The 25042-nt window shown below is 45.1% G+C and overlaps 2 protein-coding genes across 3 annotated transcripts in view; one reads left to right on the top strand and one right to left on the bottom strand.

Moving 5' to 3' along the window:
- Positions 1-567: 567 nt before the first annotated feature.
- On the bottom strand, positions 568-9568 carry fbxo16 (F-box protein 16). Its single transcript, XM_048250195.1, has 9 exons — positions 9451-9568; positions 8929-9059; positions 8799-8834; positions 7686-7892; positions 6383-6547; positions 4738-4982; positions 3214-3325; positions 2143-2362; positions 568-992 (listed from the first exon to the last, which is right to left on the bottom strand). Exons 2-9 carry the CDS (start codon positions 9025-9027, stop codon positions 928-930), a joined length of 1149 nt encoding a protein of 382 aa, XP_048106152.1. The 5' UTR covers positions 9028-9059; positions 9451-9568; the 3' UTR covers positions 568-927.
- A 387-nt stretch (positions 9569-9955) lies between these two features.
- fzd3a (frizzled class receptor 3a) overlaps positions 9956-25042 on the top strand; it is a 21047-nt gene continuing 5960 nt past the window's right edge. For both annotated transcript variants that reach the window (XM_048249776.1, XM_048249775.1), the window contains exons 1-5: positions 9956-10073; positions 10867-11393; positions 20301-20497; positions 20867-21533; positions 22417-22767. In XM_048249776.1, coding sequence (XP_048105733.1) covers positions 11193-11393; positions 20301-20497; positions 20867-21533; positions 22417-22767 — 1416 coding nt within the window. In that variant the 5' untranslated portion in view covers positions 9956-10073; positions 10867-11192. The remainder of the gene's footprint in view (positions 10074-10866; positions 11394-20300; positions 20498-20866; positions 21534-22416; positions 22768-25042) is intronic.

Below are 25042 nucleotides of genomic sequence, written 5' to 3'. Positions count from 1 at the left end.
TGTCAACTCCAGATAGGCCTTCTCTTACGGCTTAATAAATCTGAATCCTACAATGTTTTGTCTATAAAAAAAGATTATGAAGCTATATCGCACAACAACACCAACAGTCGCCATACAAAATGGCTACAGAGAATACCCAGAATTTTACCAAGGCTACAATTTGTGAAGTAGGTTGGTGTTTTTGTGCAGGCAAAACATGGACCTTTGTTTAAAGCTCACTCAGCTGTCATTGGTGAATTTATTAGTTAAGAAGAGAGTGGAAATAAGGTGATGACAGAGGCATCTAATTGTATTCCCTTTTTTGTCAGAATAGCACACATCTCTCTTAACAGGCCAGTCATAATATGTAAATTGGGTGACTGTAATCTGCACAGCATCTATAACATAATAGTCAGAAATACAGGAAGTTGTAATTGTAATCTGCACCTGAAATATAATAGTAAAAAATGCAGGAGGTTCTGTCAGAAGCAAGGAGTTTCCTAAAATGTGGAGTCAAGGCTGGGCCTTAATCAAAACCAATCATACAGCGACACCCTATGGCTGTAAAAAGCAACGTTTATTGGCATGACAATAAATTGTTCCAAGGTTGACTGATCATTTCGGACGAGCAGCAGATTTTTGATTACATATCAAATAACCTAGGTCATTTCTGAGTAGAACTTAGTTGCATAATTAAATTACAAAAAATGTAGGCTGTATCTCGCAGCTGTTGGTAGAACAGTTTTGCAAACTATACAGCCTATTTTTAACGAAAGTGTCTCATGATTTCAGTTCAACATGTAAAAAGTAGCACTTCGTTCATTCCGATCATAAAAGGCTACTATGACAGCCTACTTCGTTCAGTCCACCCATTTCCATTTTAATGGATCCTGTTCCATTTCGGATCCCGTTGCAATTCAGAAATGATCCAGATGGTGGCGATATTGTTCAGCCTTCTTGTGAGTCCCGGCTTGAAGGTATCCTCCACGGACGTTCCTCAAACAGTGGCACTGCTGCAGCAACACAACAGGAGCTCATATTTAGCATTACGCCTTTTACAATAAAAACAACTTGGAGAATTTATTAAGACTTTCCCTATTTTGAGTGTGTCAGTGCTCTATTGATTGACAGATAGGCCTATAACTAGTAGACCAGTACATCTGAATTCATCTTAAAATAACTGGCCCTATACTGTGGCAAAAGCCATAAAAATGAATGGAGCAGAGGATCAGACATTTAGGCCTATACTTAGTCCCCATTCCAAAGGGTAAGCAATAGAGCAGGCTATTCTCTGAATTAGGTCACCTTGAACAAAGATAAGATCCCTGCAGAATCTGGATACTTGTCCTATTTGGGATGTAAATTGGGGCATGAATGAAAGAGACTGCTTCCAGTTAAGAAGTCAAAGTGTAAATAGCTGCTCAGTGCTACAACGTCCATTAATTGACAGTGTGCAGCATGATAACTTATAACTGGTTTGCATGATTTTGTTGTTGTTCAAATAGCTAAATATTTATAATAGTGGACAAAATGAGCAAAAAGCTGACAATGAACTACTTTGTTTACAAACCACACCAAGCAGACAGCCTTAGCAACATCAATTATAAGTATAAATGTATATACTCTTTTGATCCCTTGAGGGAAGTTTGGTCTCTGCATTTATCCCAATAAACCTGTGAATTAGTGAAACACACTCAGCACACAGTGAGGTGAAGCACACACTAATCCCAGCGCAGTGAGCTGCCTGCAACAACAGCGGTGCTCAGGGAGCAGTGAGGGGTTAGGTGCCTTGCTCAAGGGCACTTCAGCCGTTTCTACTGGTCGGGGTTCGAACCGGCAACCCTCCGGTCACAAGTCCGAAGCGCTAACCAGTAGGCCACGTTATTTTAAATTATGACAGCGTACATGACTCGAAATTCTCAGAAAATGAATTTGGACCATGTAAAACAAAGAGTTGAACTCTGACTGTCTCTTAGCGTAATGGCAGTATTCTTAGAGGTAAAATGAATGTGATGCCACTCATTGTTATCCTACAAGGGCCTCTGCAAAATCAAATACCAAATGGGTGACGTAGTTAGCAGTTAGCTCTCCCGAATACTGGGACTGCTGTACTAGCTACAATGAGAAGCTATCAACCTGAAAGCCGTTAACCTTTGCCCTTACTAGGTGAGCTCCTCTGAGACCTCAAGGAGGCCCTGAGTCCTTCAGCACTTAGCCGGGGCACGGGGGGGTACACGGGAGCTGGACGTATCCCAGCATTCCACTGGGCACTGTGTGCCAGCTGCTCAGCTGTGTCCTTGTCAACAGGGTATTGGTCAGCACTCCGGACAGCCCAGTCTGGCCTCCTCTTCTCCCGAGACTGCAGATCCAGTGACAGGAACATCTACAGGGGTGATGAGAGGTAATAAGATGAGATTCTTCATTGGGAGATATTCGGGCAGCCATGTGGGCAAGGAAAAAAAGATTTAAAAATGTTTGTCTCCTTGGTGAACCTGAATCGCTTTGCTAACTCTGCTAGAATGGTGCACAGGCGCTTGAACTCGCAAAACAAAGCTGCAGGGCATTGGTGTCAAACTTCACCATAATCATGTTTGACATTGTGGTAAGTGCCAGATAAGATATCAAGACAGGAGATGTGTATAATATGACAAGGATTTGTGAATGAGGAAGGACATAAAATGATACAACATGGGAATTGCAAGGATTGAGGCAATGCCAGTTGCCTAGTGATGGGTTAGTTACACTTCAGTATTATCTGTGCTCAGTGTTATCTCTGCAGATAGTCTTTCTGTGTCATTAAGACAACTAGGATACAAAAATGAACCTATCAGTCAGTTATGCCAAAACACCAAGGTGATGGATTTAAAAGACAGCTTCCCTGTATCGTTGCCTCATTGGTGGCATATCTATGCCACCAATGAGATGGATTTATAAGATGCATAAAAATGCCACAATACCAAATTTCCATTATGCATGGGCATGTTCACACTGCACAAAGGCAGAGCCTCTTCAAACACTACAGCAATTCCTCCCTGAATTTCCTCCAACCCCTTCCCCTCTCTCCTGCTGCGGAGATCAATTTGCATGATTTGCCATGTAAATGCTGTCTAGGCTGTGCCTCACGCCTGCTGGGTGTGTGCTCTCAGTAGACGTCTTTGCATTATTTCCCTCCTTTATTAGCTGCAAGGTCACCGGGACAGTCATGTTCATATTTTGTCGGGGGCTCAACGTTACCAGGGACTTTGCCTTGCGCAGTTTGTAGGCAGAGGCTGAGAGCGCTTTCTTCTTGTTGTTGCTGCTGTCTTGCCGTGCCGTGCTCAGATGAACCCGCCCCCCTTTCGCCCGTCTGAAAAAAGGAGGCAAACACTCAGTGGTAGCAAGCAGCGTACCTTTTTTTCATTGTATCGTTCACTGAAAAAAAACACACACATTTCATATAAATACACACACACACACACACACACACACACACGGTATATACAATATTATATTCACATACAGTTTATACCAACATACAGAATGCTTCCCATTTCTGTACTAGATATACTCCATGCCTCTGATCTATGAGCTAGGTGATGCTGGAGCCTTGCCTTTAGGCTAAACAGTTTTTGTTGAGCTTATTCCTCCCGAACAACAGAGCCAATTCATCAATGCCCTTGTAATCCACAGCATTAGATGACCTTGACCCACATTTATATTATCACAAATGTGTCAGGCTAACCAGGTGTCTCTGTTGCTGTACAACACTGTGGTCCTATCACCTAACAGTGGATGTTGCTCTTATGGCCAGTTGGTATGATGCACATCTAGTTTTGTAATTTTGTACCATGTTCACAGTAATTAATGTGTTATGAAATGTCTGTCACATATAATATAATAGTTTGGTTTGGTTTACAATGGTCACATATATTATATAAATGGATTTATATATTAAGCAGGTCTTTTTATTATTATGTTTTAGATTGACATTAATTTACATTTACTACCAGGGCTCCCTTGAAAAAGAGATGTAAGATCTCACTGGGACTCAAGGATAAATCAAAATAAATAAATAAAATAAAATATTCTTACAACTAGAGCTTACAGGAGAGCTGTGTAGCAAGCTACACTTGAAATTAATTAGTGAAATTAAGCATCACTGAGGAGGGACCATCCTCCATCATTTATCTAACAGACAGCATATACATTGTGGGCATCGGTGGCCTACCGGTTAGAGAAGCGGACTTGTGACCGAAGCGAAGTGTGGCCAGTTCAGTCCCTGACTGGTAGGAAAAATGTGGGTGGGGAGAGTTAATTGAACAGCACTCTCCCACATCCACATCCACTTGAGCACCTACACCTTGAGCTTCTAGTGTGTGTGGGCTCCGAGCTTACTGCTCAAAGCGTGTGTGTGTGTGTGTGTGTGTGTGTGTGTGTGTGTGTGTGTGTGTGTGTGTGTGTGTGTGTGTGTGATGAATGTATGCACACTACTATTTCTGTACTGGACAATAAAGTATAACTTAACTTAACATATCAGAGTCAAAACAGAACCAGACCTGCAAACTCTGTAGTGTGTACTCTGAGTAGTGAAAAAGGTGACAGCATACAAAACCCTATTCCCTTCAACTACCCTGGTTAACATAGAAACGGTGACTGTAGCCAAAAGGTGACAAGTTTGCAGGTGTGAGAACACATGTGATGATGGGCATGTTCTACACCTCATGTTCATTACAGAACACAAATATGGGAATGCATGCCAGAGCAGCAAACAGTTCTTACGCTAGCCGCGCCTGTTCGATAGGGTCTGGGTTCTCGAGGTAGTTGAAGCGCATGGTGTCGGTGGGGTGTCTGTCAGCATGCCTCCATGGTGGAAGTCCTGTCAGAGTCCCAACTACTGAGCTATGCCTAGCAACACCCTTTCTGCCCCGTGTGTCTCTGGGTTTGTCATCGGACGAAGGGGGTTGCTCCTCTTCCTGACCGATCGCCCTCACATCGGGCACAACAAACTCATCCTTGACTGGAGTCTGTTTAGACACAGTAAGGGATAATGAGAGTGTGAGAGAGAGGGAGAGAGAGAGAGAGAGAGAGAGCACATATACCTCCTTCCTGTCCCATAATTCCAATACTAGAACCCTATCAGAGAGAGGTATATTCTTAGAATCATAAATGTGTCCACTACGGCAAACTGATGAACACTGATAGTGAACAATGCGAAATAAAAGTACCAAGTAAATGTAAAAATATGTAATATCTATTTTCTCTCATTTGTAAATTATACTAATTATCCTGTTTATTTTAATACAAGTTAAAGGTAGCCTGGGTAAATCCAGACAAACCTGTAAGCAAATATGAATTTGCCCTGCAGGTCCGTCTGGAAAGGAGCATTGATGCCTGTTTCCGAACTTGCTGCAGTAAAATCTAACTTCAATTGGTGCATTAAACTCTACCAAATCATTTCAGAAGTGCAGCAAATACATCTTTCTTGCAAACGAAGGTTTGAAATGCGGTTGTTTTCTCAATTCCAAAGAAATAACACGTTCCTGGGTTTTTGGTGGTTCAGAAACTAACGTTAATGGGCTCCTTTCCAGACTGACCTGCAGAGCTAATTCAAATTTGCTACCAAGTTCGTCTGGGTTCACTCAGGCTAAGTTAAAGCTAAATTTTATTCACATCTGGAGTTCTTCCCATAGTTTACTGCAGTGGTTCTCAAATTGTGGTACGGGTACCACTGGTGGTACGCGGATTCTCCCTAGTGGTACTCCGAGAGTCTCCGAGATATTTTTTTCATAAAGACTAAAATTAAATTTGGTTAAGGTTAGTTCAATTAAACTAATTTTGTCTTTCTTCGAAAACAGTGTACAATGTAAATTATGAAGATAAATAGGCCTACTGTATTTAAATACCGGTCATATTGTTAGTACTTGGAGAGCCGATTGTTTTTGAGGTAGTTCTCATTTTGAGAATTTCAGATTGAGAATCACTGGTTTACTGTATTTATATGTGGGGGTTTAGTGGTAGACTGGCAGCAATGTCTATCTTTCCACGCAAACACTTAAGGAGTGACTTGATTTGCTGATTTTCAAGGAGGGGTAATTTACACCAGTGGAAGAAAGTATATACATGCATCACAATGCAATAGCCCTCGGCCTTCACAAGTGTAAACAATTGAAGATATGTGATCATTTGTGTTAGGAGCTTTAATTTAGTCTCTCTGTGCCTATTTAACTTTAACTAATGCAATCAAGTTGTGCAAATAGATTAGGTTACTTTGGAAATCAGTAGTAATGAAGATGAAATGCTATTAAGAATGTATTAGCTTTTTATAATTATATTATCAAAGTAAAAATAGCTCATATGCTAAATAATTCCTTTCATTTAAATGCAAGTGACAAGTTATCTGATTGGCCATCATTGTCATCCTCACCTTAGGTTTGCTGATATGAAGGTCCTTTACTGTCTCTATGTAGTGGCGCTTCCACACCCCCTGTTCAAATGGTGTGGGGGTAAAGTCGATGCACCAATCCAGTCGGAGACATTTGGGCATCCATACCTGGTCCAGCTCTACGATACTCTTCCAGTGCCAGCTAACCTACCCAGCACATAGAGGACATTCAACAGTCAGATGACACATGCAACAGACCGGCCAACAGACCACACATGCATGCACACACTCATAAACATAAACAAGGCTTTGGTCTCTGCACTTGTGTAGCAGGTTTTGAAACTTGAAGACTGAAATTTAAGTTTGAAAACTTTTCAACTGAAATTGAAACTTGCAGATTACAGGGAGATTTGCAGTAACACCCTGATGGCATTAGCAATCAACACATCCTAGATTGCCACAAAGTGTTTGGGCTTTCGTTTCAATTTAGTGCGTCTTTGCTTAGTACAGCTATATGGATCACATTACAGAAACATTAAGCAGGAAATTAAGTTTTAATCTCTCCAGAGGGGCATTAAGTCAATGAATTTCTGACTTCTGCATTATGTGAGTGTGCACGATTTGCAAAGGGCTGTTTTCCTTTCCTTTGTGTGACCTACTTCAAGGGTCCAGCAAAGGCCACCATCTGAGTCAGAACATCCCATGTCAGAACAGACACACATACACACACACACACACACACACACACACACACACACACACACACACACACACACACACACACACACACACACACACACACAGACACACACACACACACAATCACACAGAGTGTGCGCACGTGTGTATTTATCAATGACACAAGAACCGAACGTCGTCTGTTTCTGTTGGTGGTCATCTGTTTACACCACCAACAATGGCTGACTGTCTGCCTGTCTACCTGCTAGACAACCACGCACACACGTGCACACACTCGCACACACACACACACACACACGCACGCACGCACGCGCACACACACGCACGCACGCACGCACGCCCACGCACACACACACACACACACACACACACACACAAAAACATGAGTATCTGATTGAGAGGGAGCTCTTGTGGTGTTGAGAGTGCTTGTGCTCCACTGAGAGTGCAATGGATTGGAAGAAAGTGCCTCTGCTTGTGTGTCTGTGAGTGTGTGCATGTGTGTGAGTATCTGGCTCTCTTTGTTCACAGGAAGGGTATTGTGATGCACCTTAACCAAAATATACGGCCTGAGTGCTTGTGCATGTCCACTTTAACACAACCACTAAAAACTGACCAGTGCCGTGATCATGTGTGTGCCAGCTGGTACCTGAGCACATCTGCAGAGACTCCTGGGGTCCAGAAAGGAGAAAATGTACAGCGACACCACCCTGGGCAGGACGACGGTGAAGTCCAGGACCTGCTCTGGAACCAGGCTGCTCAGGTTCTCCTTCAGCTGCCTCAGCTGGGCTGCAGAGGACCTGGACAGGAAGTCCTGCAACACCAGCTTACGCTGTCCATCAGTCCACCTATCAAACTGGGCAGAGGACAAGCAAAAACGTTAAAGCTTTTTAGAGGTTTCGATTTCCCTCACAACCCAGCTCTAAACCATCCCATTGTATTATCCTTTATACATTGTATCCCACTGTTCTACTGAATGTCCTTACACACTCAGCTGATACTTTTATTCAAACCGGCTTGCAAGAGAGGAACGACATTCAAGCAACAGTTCACTTTTTTACTTGACTATCCTTGTGCATATGCAAGATAAATAAGTATGTGTGTGCAGACTGCAGTATACAATCTGTAAAATGAATGTAATTTCACCAAATTAACATTAGTATTTCACCGTCAAATATTTTCTAGCTTTAAATGCATGGGGGTGTGTTGCAAGGCAGAGGCTGATGTGTAAAGGACAGTATGTAGTCTTGCCACCGTGTGCTATGTGCCTGGTCCTGTTTGATCCTTGTTTACACGCACATCAATAAATGCACTAGTCATGCATGTCTCAATGGTGAGGTTGGACAGCTACATGAAGCTTTGATAAAACACTATGGGTTTTCTGATGTTTGCTTGTATTCCCTTAAGTTTTCTTTGATGACTTCCACTACGGAAGAACAGTGAGCCTTAAGGATTGAGCACAAGGCTCAGAAGCCTTTTCTATAAATACTTTATAGACATGGCTATTCTTAAAATCCACTACCTGACCATCTTTATAATCTCAGAGGAGTATCAGGCCCACCCAAGTACAACTACAGTGAAATCAGCCAGATGATGTCTCTCCAAGTCAAAAATATTCACAGCAGACCTCCCTAACATGAACTATATGTTAAGGAGAGTTTAAAATAATTTGGTTGACCATAACATGTTAGACTTGGAAGACATTATATGTTGTCTAGTTCAGTGATTCATTCATTTTACTGAACATCTGTCACATCCTCACCCATTTCCTGAGAAGAAGCCTTCTTTCTTCAAAAATCTACAAAGAAGAAGAGCATGCACTTCATGTGAATAAGACCAGGAACACTATTTGGCAATAGGCTATACACAACCTATGATGATGCATAGCTTACATTGCTGTTGGACAGCTGGTGGTTCAGTGGAGTCCAAGTGCTTAGTTTGGTCTGCAATTTCTTTGGTGCACTTACCGCTCTGGTACCGGCAAAGGACATCTTTGAAACTTTGATAAGATTGCCTGTGATCACTCCAAAACAAACAGATATCTCTCGTTTTTTTTTTTTTTTTTCATTTTTAAACAACAAAAATTGGAGTAAGCTGCATAAAACCTCTCCAAACTAGCCTACTGTCATGCAAGGCATTTGGGTTCTCGTTTACCAATGTGCCATAGTCTCATGTCAGGCCTCTGTTTTCATGCATTTTGATAGTTTTTTGTCTCATCAGGCAACGGGTAGCCTTCATTGTGCACAGATTTGTCTTAGTATTCATAGAGAGGAACTAGATTAGGCCTGTAAAATAAACAACCCCAACAATGACGTCCGTCAACAGACCGCTCCCACACCTATCTGACGACTATTAATTCGAACAACTGCTTGTACACAGTGAGTTTTAACACCTGTGGTGGATGTCACACTTACCTCTGATATTTTCCGACGGTTGTCAATTCGTGAGGGAGAGAAAAGTCACAAGTTTTTAGGCCGCACGCTTGCATTCCTTCCTTTGAAGGCTTTCGTTTATTTTTCGTTATGAGCCTCCAACCACAGAGCCTCACATATGAGTTTACCAGTTTCCATAGTAATGCGACTTCACACACTGGCTTCACAAAGACGACAGCGCCCCCATCCCCTTTCTGCTAGCATGCCTGTCGCTAGGAGTAACCATGCGAACACAACTCTGCGCTGCACTTCCTTTTTGTCGCCGACAGTTTCACAAACAAGACCCTAGTACGCCAGCATCCCTCCTGTTGTGTCTATGCAATGCATCAATGTTTCAATCAGCACCGAGGATGCAAAAAAGTAGTGTAGCCTATCTTTGAAATGTGTTACTTTGACAGACATCAGCCGGTTTCTATTTGACAACTACATTTTACCCATGGAGAGGGGTTGGTTCTGGCGCGCGTCACCGTCTTCTCCACGCGCGTTCCCGACGCAATCGCTCAAACCTGCTGGAGGAGAAGCGGAGTCGTTTTATTGTTACGGACACTAAGGAGGAGAAGCCCAGAGTCCCACACGAGAACCGAGCAATCATTCTCAAAACTAGGGTAAGTCTGGTTTATGTGTTCATGTTCCAGCTTACTTTATTATCGGCATTATGAACAACATCACTTCACTGCCACAGATGAACATTTCGTTATGGCTGATTAAACCGTCGTTTTGAGATATCAAATGGAACCGATCGTCCGGAGATCCTAGCCTATGTGTAGTATCGGTTAAAACGAGGAATCTATTGTTCGTGGTTCGGTGAAGTCGCTGTTATTTATCGTACGACGTATTTCTGTCGTGTTGGAGAAGGATACTCTGGCTGTCAGTTTTATATTTCCGTGCCATCATTATCTAGCGTTAACCGGTCTACTTTGTAGTCTGTTCTATCATGGGAAAGCAAGGTACGGTTGGCTACATAAACACAGTGATGGGCTGACGAGCTTAAGTGCTCGCTGCTCAGCCGCGCAGATCTCCTGTGTGATCAACTGTTCGATGAACAAGGTCAATTATTTGAGAAATAAATAACCTACTAAGAAAATAGCCTATGCCGGGAAAACCGGCCGAACTGGAGGGGAAAGTGCATGTCATTGTAACACGTTGCAATTATGTTTCCATGTCTAGAGTACAATAGTTTTTTTGAAGCCTAATTTGAAAACTGAAGAACCCTTGCGGTGACAACTAGCATTTGGAAGAAATACTAGATTTAATTTACACCTACATGAACCTGTTGTTTCATCATTTGTGTTTATCTACGAAGGGGATGGAATTGGAATTTAATTGGAAATGGGATATAGGCATAATGGAGCACTTAAAATAACGGCTAACATTTTTAACTACGTATTTCTTTCACAGAGTCCTCCTGTGGAAAGTCTACTGCATCGCCATCGCAGTAGTGCCTGCATTCACGTGTTCAAACTGGGACTAGCTGTACCTGCAGCAGCGCAGCTGGGCTTGTATTTCAATCAGGTGACGATATATCCTCAGGAGTCAATGACAATCCCTCTGCGTCCTTTTGCGTTTCCACTATAACATGCAGCACCTGAGCACAAACTCTCCGAACCGACCCAACTCCTTATACACAAGTTCCATTTCCCTCTAGCCACCAGCCTTCCAAGCAGCGTCCAAGGCCGCCTCTGCCTGGAGGAGCGAGGGGAGGGCAACTCCCTGAGGTGGGACCCATGACCATGGGTCTGCTGTGGGTGTTGTGGTCCCTGGTGGCAGCCAGCATGGCCATCCACATGGAGGCTGGAGGGAGCCACAGCATGTTCACCTGCGAGCCCATCACCTTGCGCATGTGCCAGGACCTGCCTTATAACTCCACCTTCATGCCCAATCTGCTCAACCACTATGACCAGCAGACTGCAGCCCTTGCCATGGAGGTAGGTTATCAGCCTTGTTTGTGTGTGTATGTATGTATGCTGTGTGTGTGTGTGTGTGTGTGTGTGTGTGTTTGTGTGTGGGTGATCGTATGTGTGTGTTTGTGTGCACAAACATTGGTGCCTTCTTAAACTTGCTGAATTGTGGTCACCAACACAAAGTAAATCAAGAATGGTCACTGCACTGTAATCCAATCCAATTAGATTAGTCAGAGTTAGTGTCTACTTAATGCAAACATGGAAATAATTTGCCTGAGAAGGGCATTTATTGGTCACATCAGACACTGAAAGTGGCGGCTTTTGATGCTTGTTGTGGGAATTATGTTGAATTGTAGAGTTTATAAACTGAAACATTTATTCTTAATATTGAGTGGCCCTTTACACTTAGTTGGAGCACTAAAAATGTTTACTGGTTTGGGAGGAGGGGGAGCAGAACCCTTTTCCTTCCACTTGATGTCATTTAAATGGGCAGGGGATTTGTTCCACCTTTTCATAGTGTGGAGTTTGTGGGAAGACTAGTGTTGTTATAGTGATACGCTTTGGTCTCTGCACTTGTGTGGCAGGTTTTATTGAAACTCGCAGATTACAGGGAGATTTGCAGTAACACCCTGATGGCATTAGCAATCAACACACCCTAGATTGCCACAAAGTGTTTGGGCTTTCGTTTCAATTTAGTGCGTCTTCGCTTAGCACAGCTATTTGGATCACATTACAGAAACATTAAGCAGGAAATTAAGTTTTAATCTCTCCAGAGGGGCATTAAGTCAATGAATTTCTGACTTCTGCATTATGTGAGTGTGCACGATTGGCAAAGGGCTGTTTTCCTTTCCTTTGTGTGACCTACTTCAAGGGTCCAGCAAAGGCCACCATCTGAGTCAGAACATTCCATGTCAGAACAACCCCCCCACACACACACACACACACTCACAGACACAGACACACACACACACACACACACACACACACACACACACACACATCACACAGACACACACACACACTTTCTCCATTCCCATCCCAGCATATTCCATGCACTCTGAATGTGTGTCATCGCGGACTCTATATAAGACCGATGGCTTTGCTGGCGGGTGCGTATGTTATTTATGGTTGTGTTGATTGTGTTGATGGTCCTGTAATCTCCGCTGCCATGATGATCGGATTGGATTGATTGCGGGCCGCTGGGTGATCCTCTTTGCCTGAGTGTTCGGAGTAAGTGGAGGCTCAGCTCCGAGCGGCTGCATTAGCTTTGTTAGCGATCATCTCCCAGCAGAGATGTGCGGTCCAGGAGCGGCAAGCGACAGGAGGAGGATGAGGATGATGGGGGTAAATCCCCGTGGTGATGCTTGCGGTGTGGTCCTACCCCGCCCCATTCCGCCCCAACTCCACCCAGATAAAGGAGGCAGGAGAGGCTGGGCAGGGCTGGGCTGGGCTGGGTGGTGGGTAGGGAGGGATGTGGGCAGGGCGAGGGGGTTGATGTGATGGAGCGTAGCCAGAGTAGCACCATCTGGTCGCTCCATCCTCTTGTGTATCTGAGCGGCGTTAGTTACGTAACCCCCCAGTGTACCCAAAGGAGTCATACACACACACGCACACATAGGCATATGCGCTTACGTGTATACGTGCTAACACACACACACGCACACCAGACAGACACATGATCACTCTACCCTTCAAATACTGAGCACACATCAGCTTGATGTGTTCCCATTTCATCAGGCTTATCCTGCTAAATTAACCAATGCACAGCTTTTACTTTGGAGATACACATGTCACAAACTGCACAGTAGCAATACCACTGCACAGTTTTCATAGACTGCACTGTAGTATGGCATCAGTGCCCAAACAACAGACAAAATACCAGTGGCTTTCTATTTCAAACTACCAGATCATATCACAGACCTCAGTACAGGTCTGCCCCTCTGAGCTGTGGTATCATGGCGTGATAGACTGATTACAGTTCAGTTAAATTCCACTGAAGGGTTAGCTTGTCATTAATCCTTCCCATGCCTCGAGTAGGAATGATCATTCTAAATGCATTTCATAAGTAGGGAACTTGAAATAGCCCAAAGCACGCTTTCTCACTATATCATGAGTGAAACCCAAGGCTCCCACTGCAAAACAACCCCTACCACATCTAAATCACTTCACAGTGTGCCTTTCAACGCTGAGCTGTCACTGCCTGTGTTTCTGGCAGGCTTCCGTCATGGGAGAACGCAACACTAATAGGGAGAGAAAAGGCCGGGGTGGATTTGACATTCGATTCCGAATGGGAGTGGAGTCCCTTCAGCAGCCGTGGTAATGATGAAGAATAGAACCTTGCTGTGGTGAAAGGCAATAAGATTGGCTCCTTGGACGCCGACCAAGGGATTCCTCCGTCTTCCGTCGACGAGAGCCAAACCCCGCCAGCCAGAGCTTTGATAACTGTCTCTTCTCTCCCCCTTGGTTGGCGTCACCTCTGATTTCTCAGCGCGTCTGCTTTTGCAAGGTGGTAATTCTCGAGTTGTCATGACTGCACCACAGAGTCTTTATTTGATCCCCCTTGTTTATTTTTGGATGCGGAGACGGGATTCTGGGAGGCTGGGTTTGTGGTGGTGCATCTTAGCATCACTGTATAGCGTCCCTGAGCAGCCGAGTGGTTCCGCCGTTGTTTGGTTGAACTCCTGGTAACCTCGTTTGAGAAGCCGCCCTAGGGATGGCATCCCACTCTCCCTTTTTTTCTCTCTCTCTCTCTTTCTCTTTCTCTCTCTCTCTCTCTCTCTCTCTCTTTGATTGAGGCTCAAGAGTGTACACTGATGGAAGAGTGATTGGTGGGAGATTTAAGATTTTGGCTGGCTGGGGTAAACTAATGGTATTTTGGTGATTGAGAGAGAGAGAGAGAGAGAGATTGAATGTGAGAGAGAGAGAGGTAGAGAGAGAGAGTAACACAGAGAGAGAGAGAAAGAAATAGAGAGAGAGGGATGCTGCTGTCAGGGGTATGAGTGGAGTTAATCCTGCCGTGGCACAAGCTGTTGCCATCTTCTCACAACCACTATCCTAGCAGTCCCTAGCCTGATACAACACTGTGTCCTGGTAGTACAGTCTTAATATCTGATTTATTCTGGAGTGCTTAATATATCTGAACCCCTCTATATTTTTGTCAAGCAGCAGATTAGAACCAATGCCAGTATCTGACTAATGCATCAATTTCTATGACAGCAGATGTGTGCTGCTGAATCAGGAAATTAAAGAATAGATACACCAGGAAAAAATACACAATTTTGTAGATATTTAAACAGGCTTGTCATGAAAGCGCATAGCCGAAATGCCTTACAGTTTGATGAAACAGCCTAGTAGAATTAATCTGTCATTTGAATTTAAATTCAGCAATGTCAGGAACAAGAGATCAGAGCAGCCAGGCATTTTTCCTGATTGGAGATATTCTTGCTGAACTGGCAACAAAGGCTGCTGTTATTAGGATGTTATTACAGTATTAACCCTGAATGTATATAGCACAAGTGATCTCCAGGCATTTCAGCCATTGGCACTCGACTCATGTCATGTCAAGTGTAATTCCCCACCACTGCAATGTGAATGTTAATGCCATCAAATATCCGCCCGCAGAATATTAATGGCATGATATAGCCGCTCTTGGAATATTAATGGAATTGGCAAGAGAATACACACAATTGATAACCACATTGCTCCTGCTAGTTAGCTAGCCATTTAACTTTATAATTCTCAAAGAGGCCAGGCTAAATCGCCTCTGCCTGTCTATTCCCCCCCTCCTTCCTTGTCTTTCTCTTGTTCTGTCTGTTTTCTTCAACCCTCCTCTCTCTCTCTCTCTCTCTCTCTCTTTTCTTTCCTATTCTCTTGCTCCCTCCCCCCCAGCAAGGTACAGCCGTTGCCGTGGCAACGGGTGCCAATTGTGTTTCAACAAAAGAGCGGGCTTTCCTGCTCCCGGGAGGAGGTCCTTCAGTGCTGCCCTACGACCTCTCCGCATGCACACCCCCCCCACTCCCTGACGTGGGGGCCGTTGATGCATCCGCGGTTACCATGGCAGTCAGCGTGGAATGGCAGAGAATTAAGGGCAGAGACGAATGATAGAGAGACAGAGAGAAAGATGAAGAGAGAGTGAGAAAAAGGATGAGTCACTGGAGGATTAAAAAATGATTATGGATAATTTTTCAACCTTATCTATTCAGATTGCCTCCGCTGTCTTTGTATTGTTTTCACAAAAGCTCCCCGGCAACATTATATCCATGTTATCCTTTTGTAATATGTCATTAGCCTATTTGTATTGTATATATCTTCAAAATTCAGTTGTAAAAATAACATGTCAACTCATCTGTGCTAGTCTTTACTGAGCTATCATGCCTTCAAAAGGAATTCTTCAGTACCCTCCAAGACCTTCAGATCTCCGAGCTGTAGCGCTTGCACATGTGTGAGAGTGTTGAGTGAATGAGCATTAGCCCCATGCAGCCCTGCACCGTATAGCCCTACAGAGAGAGAGAGGAGTGAGGGCTATTTTTCTGAGGAGGGGGGGCAAAAGAAGGCTCAATACACCTCATCGCAGGGGGGATCTGAAGCAGCAGGAAGACCAAACCCCTGGCAGACAGCAGCTGTCTCATAGCACATCCCACAGTACAGTAATCCCCGTCCCAGACTCAAGACGGCCTGTGTTTGGGGAGAGGCGGCTTAAAGCCGAACACTGACTGCACCACGGGTCACTAGGGCCCGTGCAGTAGGAAGCAGTGGGCAGCCCAACAGCAGTAATGGACTGTAAGGAGGAATAAGGGATTCTAGAATGACATTGAGCTTTTAAAAGCCAGCTGATTTCAGATCAGTAATCTAAAGTAATACATTTTAGTTAAGTTTTAATTAAATTGGTAGTCATTCCATGTAAATTGAATACATGTATATAGAATAATAATATAAATGTACATGACTACATGACTAGGGTTGCAGCGGTGGACCGACATCATGGCAAACAGACACATTATGACACCAAAACTGTATACCATAAAACCATGATATTTATAATATCGGTTATAATATATTACCACAAAAATCTCTGTTACTGTTGTAACCCTAATTATGACCTCTAAGGGTCACACCCTAAGGCCCTGGCACATAAAACCACACAATAGTGTCCCCAAGAGCCCATGTGAACTCAGTTGCTCTACATTCACGGAACCACTTAACCACCTTCCGCCTTGCACATCCACTGAAGTGTTTCACCAGGTTGTTTATAGGGCATCTAGAGGCAACGGACAATTGAGCTGATGCGTGTGCATACATATGCCCTGGGGTCTCCGAGGGAAGGGGGCAGGGGAGGGCAGATGCACACATGGAAAGCTCATTAGATCGCTACAGTGAGATCAGTATGTGAAGGGGAGGGGGTGTTAAATGCAATGAATGTCACTGGACTGACGGTAGGTAAAAAATGGAAAACAGGACAGAGTCTGTCATTTGTGCGCATTTATTTGTCTGTTTGGCAGAGAGGATAGTGGGTTTGTGGCTGATGGGAGTGGGATGGATGGGTTGGCTGAGCGCGTGTGTGCGCAGGAGCAAGTTAGTGACGGTGTGTGGGTATGTGTGCGTGCAAGTGGGTGAGGGTGGAATCCAGTGGGCATGAAAGCATGTGTGTGTGTGCGCGTATGCATGTAGGTGTGTGTGTGTGTGTGTGTGTGTGTGTGCATGTGTGCATGAATGAATACAAGTGTATAGTGAATAGTGTACAGGCCATGTGAATAAGTATGTGAATGCATGCATGTTTGTGCCCACATCTTTCTCTCTCTCTCTCTCTCTCTCTCTCTCTCTCTCTCTCTCTCTCTCCCTCTCTTTCTCTCAGTCGTCGTATATCTGATTGTGTGTGTGCGCGCGAGCATGCTGTTTGATCTCAGTAATGTAATAAGGACAGCAAAGGTTTGTCATAAGATCCTCTGTATTGAATTAAAGGCTGCAGCTGTGGCTTGGTTAGGGCACAAACAGGCAGCATGCCATTGGCCTCTTATTGTCCCAGTGTGACTGGGCTGGCACTCCTCCACTCCTGAAGCCCTGCAGCCATAGGCATTGGTCTTGGACTTTGACCGAGATGAACTTCACCATTGTTAGTGGTCTTTGATGGGCCACTTAAAGAGCCTGAGTTGACAGGCCATGTCCCTTTTCCACTTAGATGGCACTGTCGTGAATGTTATGGTAAGATAAGCGCAAAAGGCCACTGTAACCCACTCCACTGTAATCAAATGTACATCGAATGAAACCCTGAGTGAGAATAAAGCGCAGTTTGCATGGGGGAATGGGGGGAAATCAATTTATTACAGCATTGCAATGTTTTTACCAGGTATTGTATCAGGTCTCACATCAGATTGTTTTGTATTAGATTATAAGGACATTCTAAGCACATTAATATTGGGTGTGGCAAAATCAGTTGCTTTCATTGCTCACAATTATAGCGCAGAGATGCATTTTGCACTGTCAGATCATCAGAGAACACTAAAGAAATATTTTATTTGGGGAATACATTCTATTGTACTAAATGACAGATCTTGTATAGGGCAGTACAAATACTGCATGGGACATGGTGATTCAACCCCAACAGTATGGCCTTCAATAATAATGTACAGTATAACATAAGATCAGGCTTGACTGCCTGTGTAATCTAAAAAATCTGGCTGGTGTTTTCAGTTAGACAATCATCATATGGCTTTATATGATGGTTAATTGCAAATTTGTATGGTTCATAGTTGAGAAATACATTCCCAGAGGAACTCACAGGGCATCAAAACCGCGGTGTCTGAGAAATCAATTACTCCTGTCTCTTGCTCTTTGGCAGGGGTGTAAATCTGCTGGAAGAATGCAGAAATATGCTGTGTTAAATATGGATTAGGCGTACACAACGCATCACTGCATCAGGGTCCTTTTGTGTGCAAATGGCCAACCCTAACATGCATTCTAATCCTATTTTATAGGCTGAGGGGAGGCATTCTAGAGTCAGCATGTGTGTGTGTGTGTGTGTGTGTGTGTGTGTGTGTGTGTGTGTGTGTGTGTGTGTGTGTGTGTGTGTGTGTGTGTGTGTGTGTGTGTGAGCGTGCGTTCATGAGTGTGTATATGTATGTAGGCGGGAAGCAGATTCAGGGCACAAATGAATGCAGAAAGCCGAGCATGTCTGTTATGACAGGTGGTAAGACACTCAGGCGAAGGCATCCACTGCAGCTGACAGCAGCCTTCATGTCTCTATTGGAAAGAAGCTGCTAGGAGTCTATTGTAATACTGTGTGTGTGTCTGTGTGTGTGTGTGTGTGTGTGTGTGTGTGTGTGTGTGTGTGTGTGTGTGTGTGTGTTTTGGTTGGATGGTTGGTTGTATGGTTGGTTGGTTGATGTGTGTGTGTGTTTGTGTATGTGTGTTTGTAGGTGTATACAACAAAAGAACAAGAGGAGCATTGACCCACATTGGGAAGGTAATAACCAGCAGAGAAAGCTTCTGGTTATTAGCTTCTGGAGAAAGTTAATGTGTGTTCTTGAGGGGAAGCCAGATACTCAGATTTGGTATTGTATGTCGTAATAGTGTATTCTTATCTTGAATGGTTCCTTGAACGGACACTGAATTAAACTCAAACCACTTTTGTGAAGAAAAACCAATCCACAACTTCTCACAGCATTCTTCACAAAAGGCCCTTACTGTGTTTGGAAACCCATTTGGCATAGCACATATTACCCATAATCGTCTGGGGGGGCAGCTCAGTGAGTAGTATTTCATTTAGCTCATCTTTCAAAAATTGGAACGGGCAACCTCATCGGCCCCTCCCATTGCCCCCTCAACAAACTGCTGTCACAAAGGCCGTCCCCCTGCATGAGGTTGTGGGGGGTAGTTTGTGGAGGGGGACGGGGGTAGTTGTCTAGGCCTGGTTTGGAGCTCTCCCTCCCCCACACAGAGAGGGGAGAAGGGGGTGAAAGGGGGTGAGGTGGGGGATTTACATATTAAAGCTCTGCTTAGCAGCTGCCCCTGCCATATAGCCCCTCTCTCACCCCCCTCTCCTCCAGCGTCTTCCACTGATCGGGAGTCAGGTTTCCATGCCCCGCAGCGGCATATCAATCTACATGCAACTCTCTCTCAATTAGGCACACAGCGCTGTCCTGAGGTCAGCTGAGAATGGAAAATGTATTTGAGTGTATTTGATGGTGAGAGAGGAGAGAAAGGGAGGTGATGTGGGGTGGGGAGTGACCTAACTGCAATTGTACATTTGCCAACCCACTAACCCCACCCACCCACCACCACACACACACACACACACACACACACACAGGACACCCCCTCCCTGTGTCATTTTGAGTTCAGAGAGTTGAAGTGGGTGTGGTTATGATGAACGTGAGGGCGGGGTCAGGTGTCCAGTTACAGGGCGAGGTCCACTGTATTGAGCCTGACTGCAGTGAATGTGAAGTCAGTGGGCCCTGTTTGTTGTGGTTTATCTGTGGAGTATTATGCAATGTGCTGAGTTTATATAAGTGTGTGAGTAAACAGTGACGCTATGTTGCACGGTGGCGTGTGAGTAAGTGTCGGCTGGCTAGGGAGTTGTGCTTATCTAATTCCATTGGCAACATAATGGCTATGGGCCGTGTGCAGCAACACATAATAATACACATTAAACAGAGCAATTATATTTCCACAGAGGCCATTATTCAACCTCAGTGGCTAGAAAATGATTGGTTGAAAGAATGCTTCTGTCCCTGGGTATGAGTTCACACCTCCTCCATTCAAAGAGAGTGTTCTTGAGAACAGTAACACAATATGCAACGCGATAGGCCTGCATCGTTTTTTCCCAGCCGTCGGGCGGGTTTCGAGTTTCGCCTGACCTGGACTCTGCCGTGCCGTGGCTGGTAAATGTCCTTGATGTGTCTGTTTAACCTTTGACCTCTCTGTCTGCCCCCTCAGCCCTTCCACCCCATGGTGAACCTGGAGTGCTCCGCCGACCTGCGGACGTTCCTCTGCGCCCTGTACACGCCCGTGTGCACCGAGTATGGGCGCATGACGCTGCCGTGCCAACGCCTGTGCCAGCGCGCGCGGGCCGAGTGCCACCAGCTCATGGAGATCTTTGGCATCAGCTGGCCCGAGGAGATGGAATGTGAGAGGTGAGGGAGACGCTTCTGGAAGCCGCTTCATAACTTGACAAATGATGCCTAAAATAGGGAAGACAATATAAAATGACTTATTACTGTGACCTCTGTGTGAAAAATGTTGGTGGATTTCAATTCATATACAGCTTGTGCTTTATGTCTTTGGACCATACGGCTTATAAACACACCAGATAATCATGATAAATAAATAAATCTATCAGATGAATATGATGTAAATATTTTACTTTTATTATTAATATATCAGATAATCATGAATCATAAAAATAGCTTTGTGTATAGCACCTTGCCCAGTTTCTCATTATCTTTGTGTGTGTGTGTGTGCGTGTGTGTGTGTGTGTGTGTGTGTGTTCTGACCTCCCCCAGGTTCCCAGACTGCGAGGAGTCGTACCCGCGGACCGCCGACCTCTTCCCCAGCTCCTCGGTGACGTCCGAGCCTCCTGCCCCGGTGCAGCGTGACTACGGCTTCTGGTGCCCGCGCGAGCTCAAGGTGGACCCCGGCCTGGGCTACTCCTTCCTGGGGGCGCAGGACTGCTCGGCCCCCTGTCCCAGCATGCATTTCCACCGCGACGAGCTCCTCTTCGCCCGCTACTTTGTGGGCGTGGTGTCCATCGTGTGCCTGTCGGCGACGCTCTTCACCTTCCTCACTTTCCTCATCGACATGGCGCGCTTCCGCTACCCTGAGCGACCCATCGTCTTCTACGCCGTCTGCTACATGATGGTCGCGCTCATCTACTTCCTGGGCTTCCTGCTGGAGGACCGCGTGGCGTGCAACCCGGCCAGCCCCGGAAGGTTCCGCGCCGCCACCGTCACCCAGGGCTCGCACAACAAGGCCTGCACGCTGCTCTTCATGGGCCTGTACTTCTTCACCATGGCCGGCGGCGCCTGGTGGGTGGTGCTCACGCTCACCTGGTTCCTGGCCGCAGTGCCCAAGTGGGGCAGCGAGGCCATCGAGAAGAAGGCACTCATCTTCCACGCCGCCGCCTGGGGCCTGCCGGGGATCCTCACCGTCACCCTCCTGGCCCTCAACAAGGTTCGTGTCCTGTTCTTTCCTTTCCTGTCCTGTCCTGTCCTGTCCTGTCGTGTCCTGTCGTGTTTGTAAATTTACCTTATTGTACATTGTATTGTAAACATTGTAAATGTTTGTAACGTGTTTGTAAATGTAACATTTACACTTTATTGCTGCTCTTAAGTAGCCTGGAAAATCCAGACCCTGATAATCTAGAAAGATTAAGGGTCTGGCAAAGAGCAATGTAATGGCCCAACTCGAGGGGCGGCAACAAGCATGCATTTAAAAATCTCACTGCACGCAATTGGATAACACTAGACCATGTTTACTCTGAAATGATTTCGGACTTTGACGCTTTGAACACTATGACCAATGTGTACTGTCCTCCAACGTTGCAGCGCTGTCTTCATCAGTTTAGCTGGTTCCCCAGAATGTTGGGGAGCAAGTAACGTGCATCATTGCTCTTTGCCAGAGTGTCTCACAGAGACAATTCCATTGTGCTCTTGCGAGAACTCTGGATTTCCAGGGTAGCTCTTAAGTCCACCGCACAGAAAGGCACTCCACTACCGACATTTGATCACTTCCATTGTTTTCTATTCTACCCGGCACACCAGTGCCAGACCCTTTCACCACTCCACAGTATTTTGTCGGTGAGACAAATCCATTGTTTATTGAAGATATCTTTACTGGGGTGCGGGGGCTAGTGACAGATCCATTTGGAATGTGTGGTCACTGGTGTGCGGTGGGTTTAAAATCTCCTTTTGCACCTGATTGTGTCAGTGGCTTTGGACAGAAGGGTCAGCTAAATGGATGTGTCAGTGGCTTTGGACAGAAGGGTCAGCTAAATTAATGTGTCAGTAGCTTTGGACAGAAGGGTCAGCTGACTGAATGTGTGTGACCGCTGCAGGTGGAGGGCGACGGTCTGAGCGGCGTGTGCTTCGTGGGCATGTACGACGGGGTGGCGCTGCGCTGGTTCCTGCTGGCGCCGCTCGGGGTGGACGTGGTGCTGGGCGTGGTGCTGCTGCTGGCCGGCATCGCCGCGCTCAACCGCGTGCGCATGGAGATCCCGCTGGAGAAGGAGAACCAGGACAAGCTGGTCAAGTTCATGATCCGCATCGGCGTCTTCTCGGCGCTCTACCTGGTGCCGCTGCTCACTGTCATCGGCTGCTACATGTACGAGCACAGCTACCGGCCGCTCTGGGAGACCAGCTGGGTGCAGGAGAAGTGTCGGCACTACCACATCCCCTGCCCTTACCAGGTGAGACCTCTACCATTATCAAACCAAATGAAGAGATCACTTACACAACACCAACACATCCTCTGTGCCTATTAGCACATCCTGCTAGCGGGTGAGACTGCGTAGGATTAACTAGTGCTGGGCGGTATACCGGTTCACACCGTATACCGGTGTATATTTTCGTTATGATATAAATTGTTAATATACCGCCATATTTGATTACACAACGTTTGGAACCGCCGCGCGACAGTGTTTCAGACTGGACTTTTTTCATATGCACGCATGGTGCAACTGTGAGGCATAGTTATAGGGTAAACACAAAACAGTTTTTCCCCTTAAGTATGACCTTTAAGGCTTAATTTCTCCTTAGGTAAGGGGTTTATTTAAGGGTGTTGCACATGATACCTTAAATTGTTTCTTTAGTTAAGGAAAAATGTTAAGGGATACTGCATTGAAAGGGATTTACACGAAAATTCAATTGAGATTGTTCAACAGCTGTAACTAGCTGGCTAGTAGGTGATGTCGTTCGTTAGCAACCCACCGAACACAGTGAAGTTTAATGATCTTATCATTCATCTCACTTTAAGAATATTCGCTGAAATTATCCAGGTAGCAAGTAAAGCATGTTATAGACAGGAACTGAGCAATACTAGCTGGCTAGTTAGAAATTATCCTGACTGTCATCAGTGCACCAAAACAAACTTTTTTGTTAATGTTTTGCTTAGCGAACCGAACCGAAGCTCATGGCAGGCCACATGAAGTTAACGTTAGCCACTAACGTCATGTAAACCATACAATAACAATAAGGCATGTTTCTGATAGGCCTATTTGACAGAGTAAGCATATCAGCAGAGAAGTTTTATTTTAAATTGTATAATTTTCAAAAAAGTATAATTATTGCAAGTTGCACTACTTTTTGTATCGGTTTTAAGATGTTTGTGAAATTTGCACAGTAAAAGTTCTGTATTTTGAATGCAATTGTCTTTGCATTCTGATTAGATTCTTCATTAGAATCATGAGTGGCTCTTTGTAAACAGCATCATTTTCTGGGGCCATGCAAAACTGCATTACCACTAGTGTGGAGTTATTCTACATCATGACAGTAAAATAGACCATCCTTAGTCAATGTACTGCAGCAATTCCTCTCTCAACCTGTAGAAAATGCTGTGAACATCAGATTATGCATGGAAAAAAGGCCCTGAAGCCCAAGCCTTTGCATGGAATAATTGCCTCAATATCAACAAATCAGGATGTAGGCTATGAATCCGATTGAATTTAGTATTGACCATCCCCAAAATGCATCAGAATACAGGAAATCACATCAAACAACCCCCCCCCTCCCACATACATGACAATTAGTGGGGGGGCCTTAATACATCTAGGCCCAGGGGCCTGAAAGTTTATAATCCGTCCATGGGTAGCACCCATATCCTCTGTCCACTATCACATTCCTTCCATCAAAACTGAATCAGTATTAGGGTTGTCTATGATACTGTCAGTGCTTTCATACACAAATGGAGTACAGAGGCCCCTCTCAGAGAGGAGTCAGATCCGTCTGGCTTCATTTCATGTTCCTCGGCCCACACCACACAAAGGATCTTCTTGTTCATGTCAGAGGGAAGAGGGGCTGTCACACTAACTGTCTAGCTATTCTACTCTGATGCATTCAATTCAATTCAGTCATTTTCAATCCAATTCAGTCCCATTCTGTTCAATTCTATTCCATTTCGTCTCCCTCTGCACTGTATTGTATAAAAATGCTATTTGTTCCCAGCAGTGGAGTTTCATTACTGCGGATTAGCCGTGCGTCTTCTGCTCCAGTGTGTTTGAGTGCAGATAAATGGGGCTTTAGTTAGCTCGCTCTGCAGGGAAGCAGCCAGGGTGCTCTGTAGCTAACAGCCTGGAGCCAGCCAAACTCCTATTCTCCACCATCAATCTTAAATTATTAAGCATCTCCCTCCTGTGTGTGTGTGTGTGTGTGTGTGTGTGTATGTGTGTCTGCGCACCTGCTCATTGTGTCTTACTCTGCGACAGACGGCAGACTGTGCTGGTTTCATATGGAACTTGTGTGTGTGTGTATGTGTGTGCGTGCGTGTGTGTATGGATGTTCTGTAGACCCAGAAGGTTATGAAATGTGTGTGCACAAGTGAAGTGTGTGTGTTTTGTATGTGTGTATGCTCTGGTGAAAAAGGGTATGGAGTGAATGCATGTTTATGTGTGTCTTTATGCGTGGGTGTGGTAGGCTAGTTGTCTCGATGGAAACCCAGTTGTAGATGCCAAGCCTCCGAGCACTTGG

The sequence above is a fragment of the Alosa alosa genome, chromosome 8 (assembly GCF_017589495.1).
Source record: "Alosa alosa isolate M-15738 ecotype Scorff River chromosome 8, AALO_Geno_1.1, whole genome shotgun sequence".
Taxonomy (NCBI): domain Eukaryota; kingdom Metazoa; phylum Chordata; class Actinopteri; order Clupeiformes; family Clupeidae; genus Alosa; species Alosa alosa.
This window is presented reverse-complemented; position numbering and strand designations above follow the sequence as displayed.

Coding starts and splice junctions, on each gene's coding strand:
- fbxo16 (XM_048250195.1), bottom strand. CDS start 9,027: ATGTCCTTTGCCGGTACCAGAGCGGTAAGTGCACCAAAGAAATTGCAG. Junction 6,548..7,685: donor GTCTCTGCAGATGTGCTCAG/GTACCAGCTGGC, acceptor TGTGCTGGGTAG/GTTAGCTGGCACTGGAAGAG. Junction 2,363..3,213: donor TGCGCAAGGCAAAGTCCCTG/GTAACGTTGAGC, acceptor TCACCCCTGTAG/ATGTTCCTGTCACTGGATCT.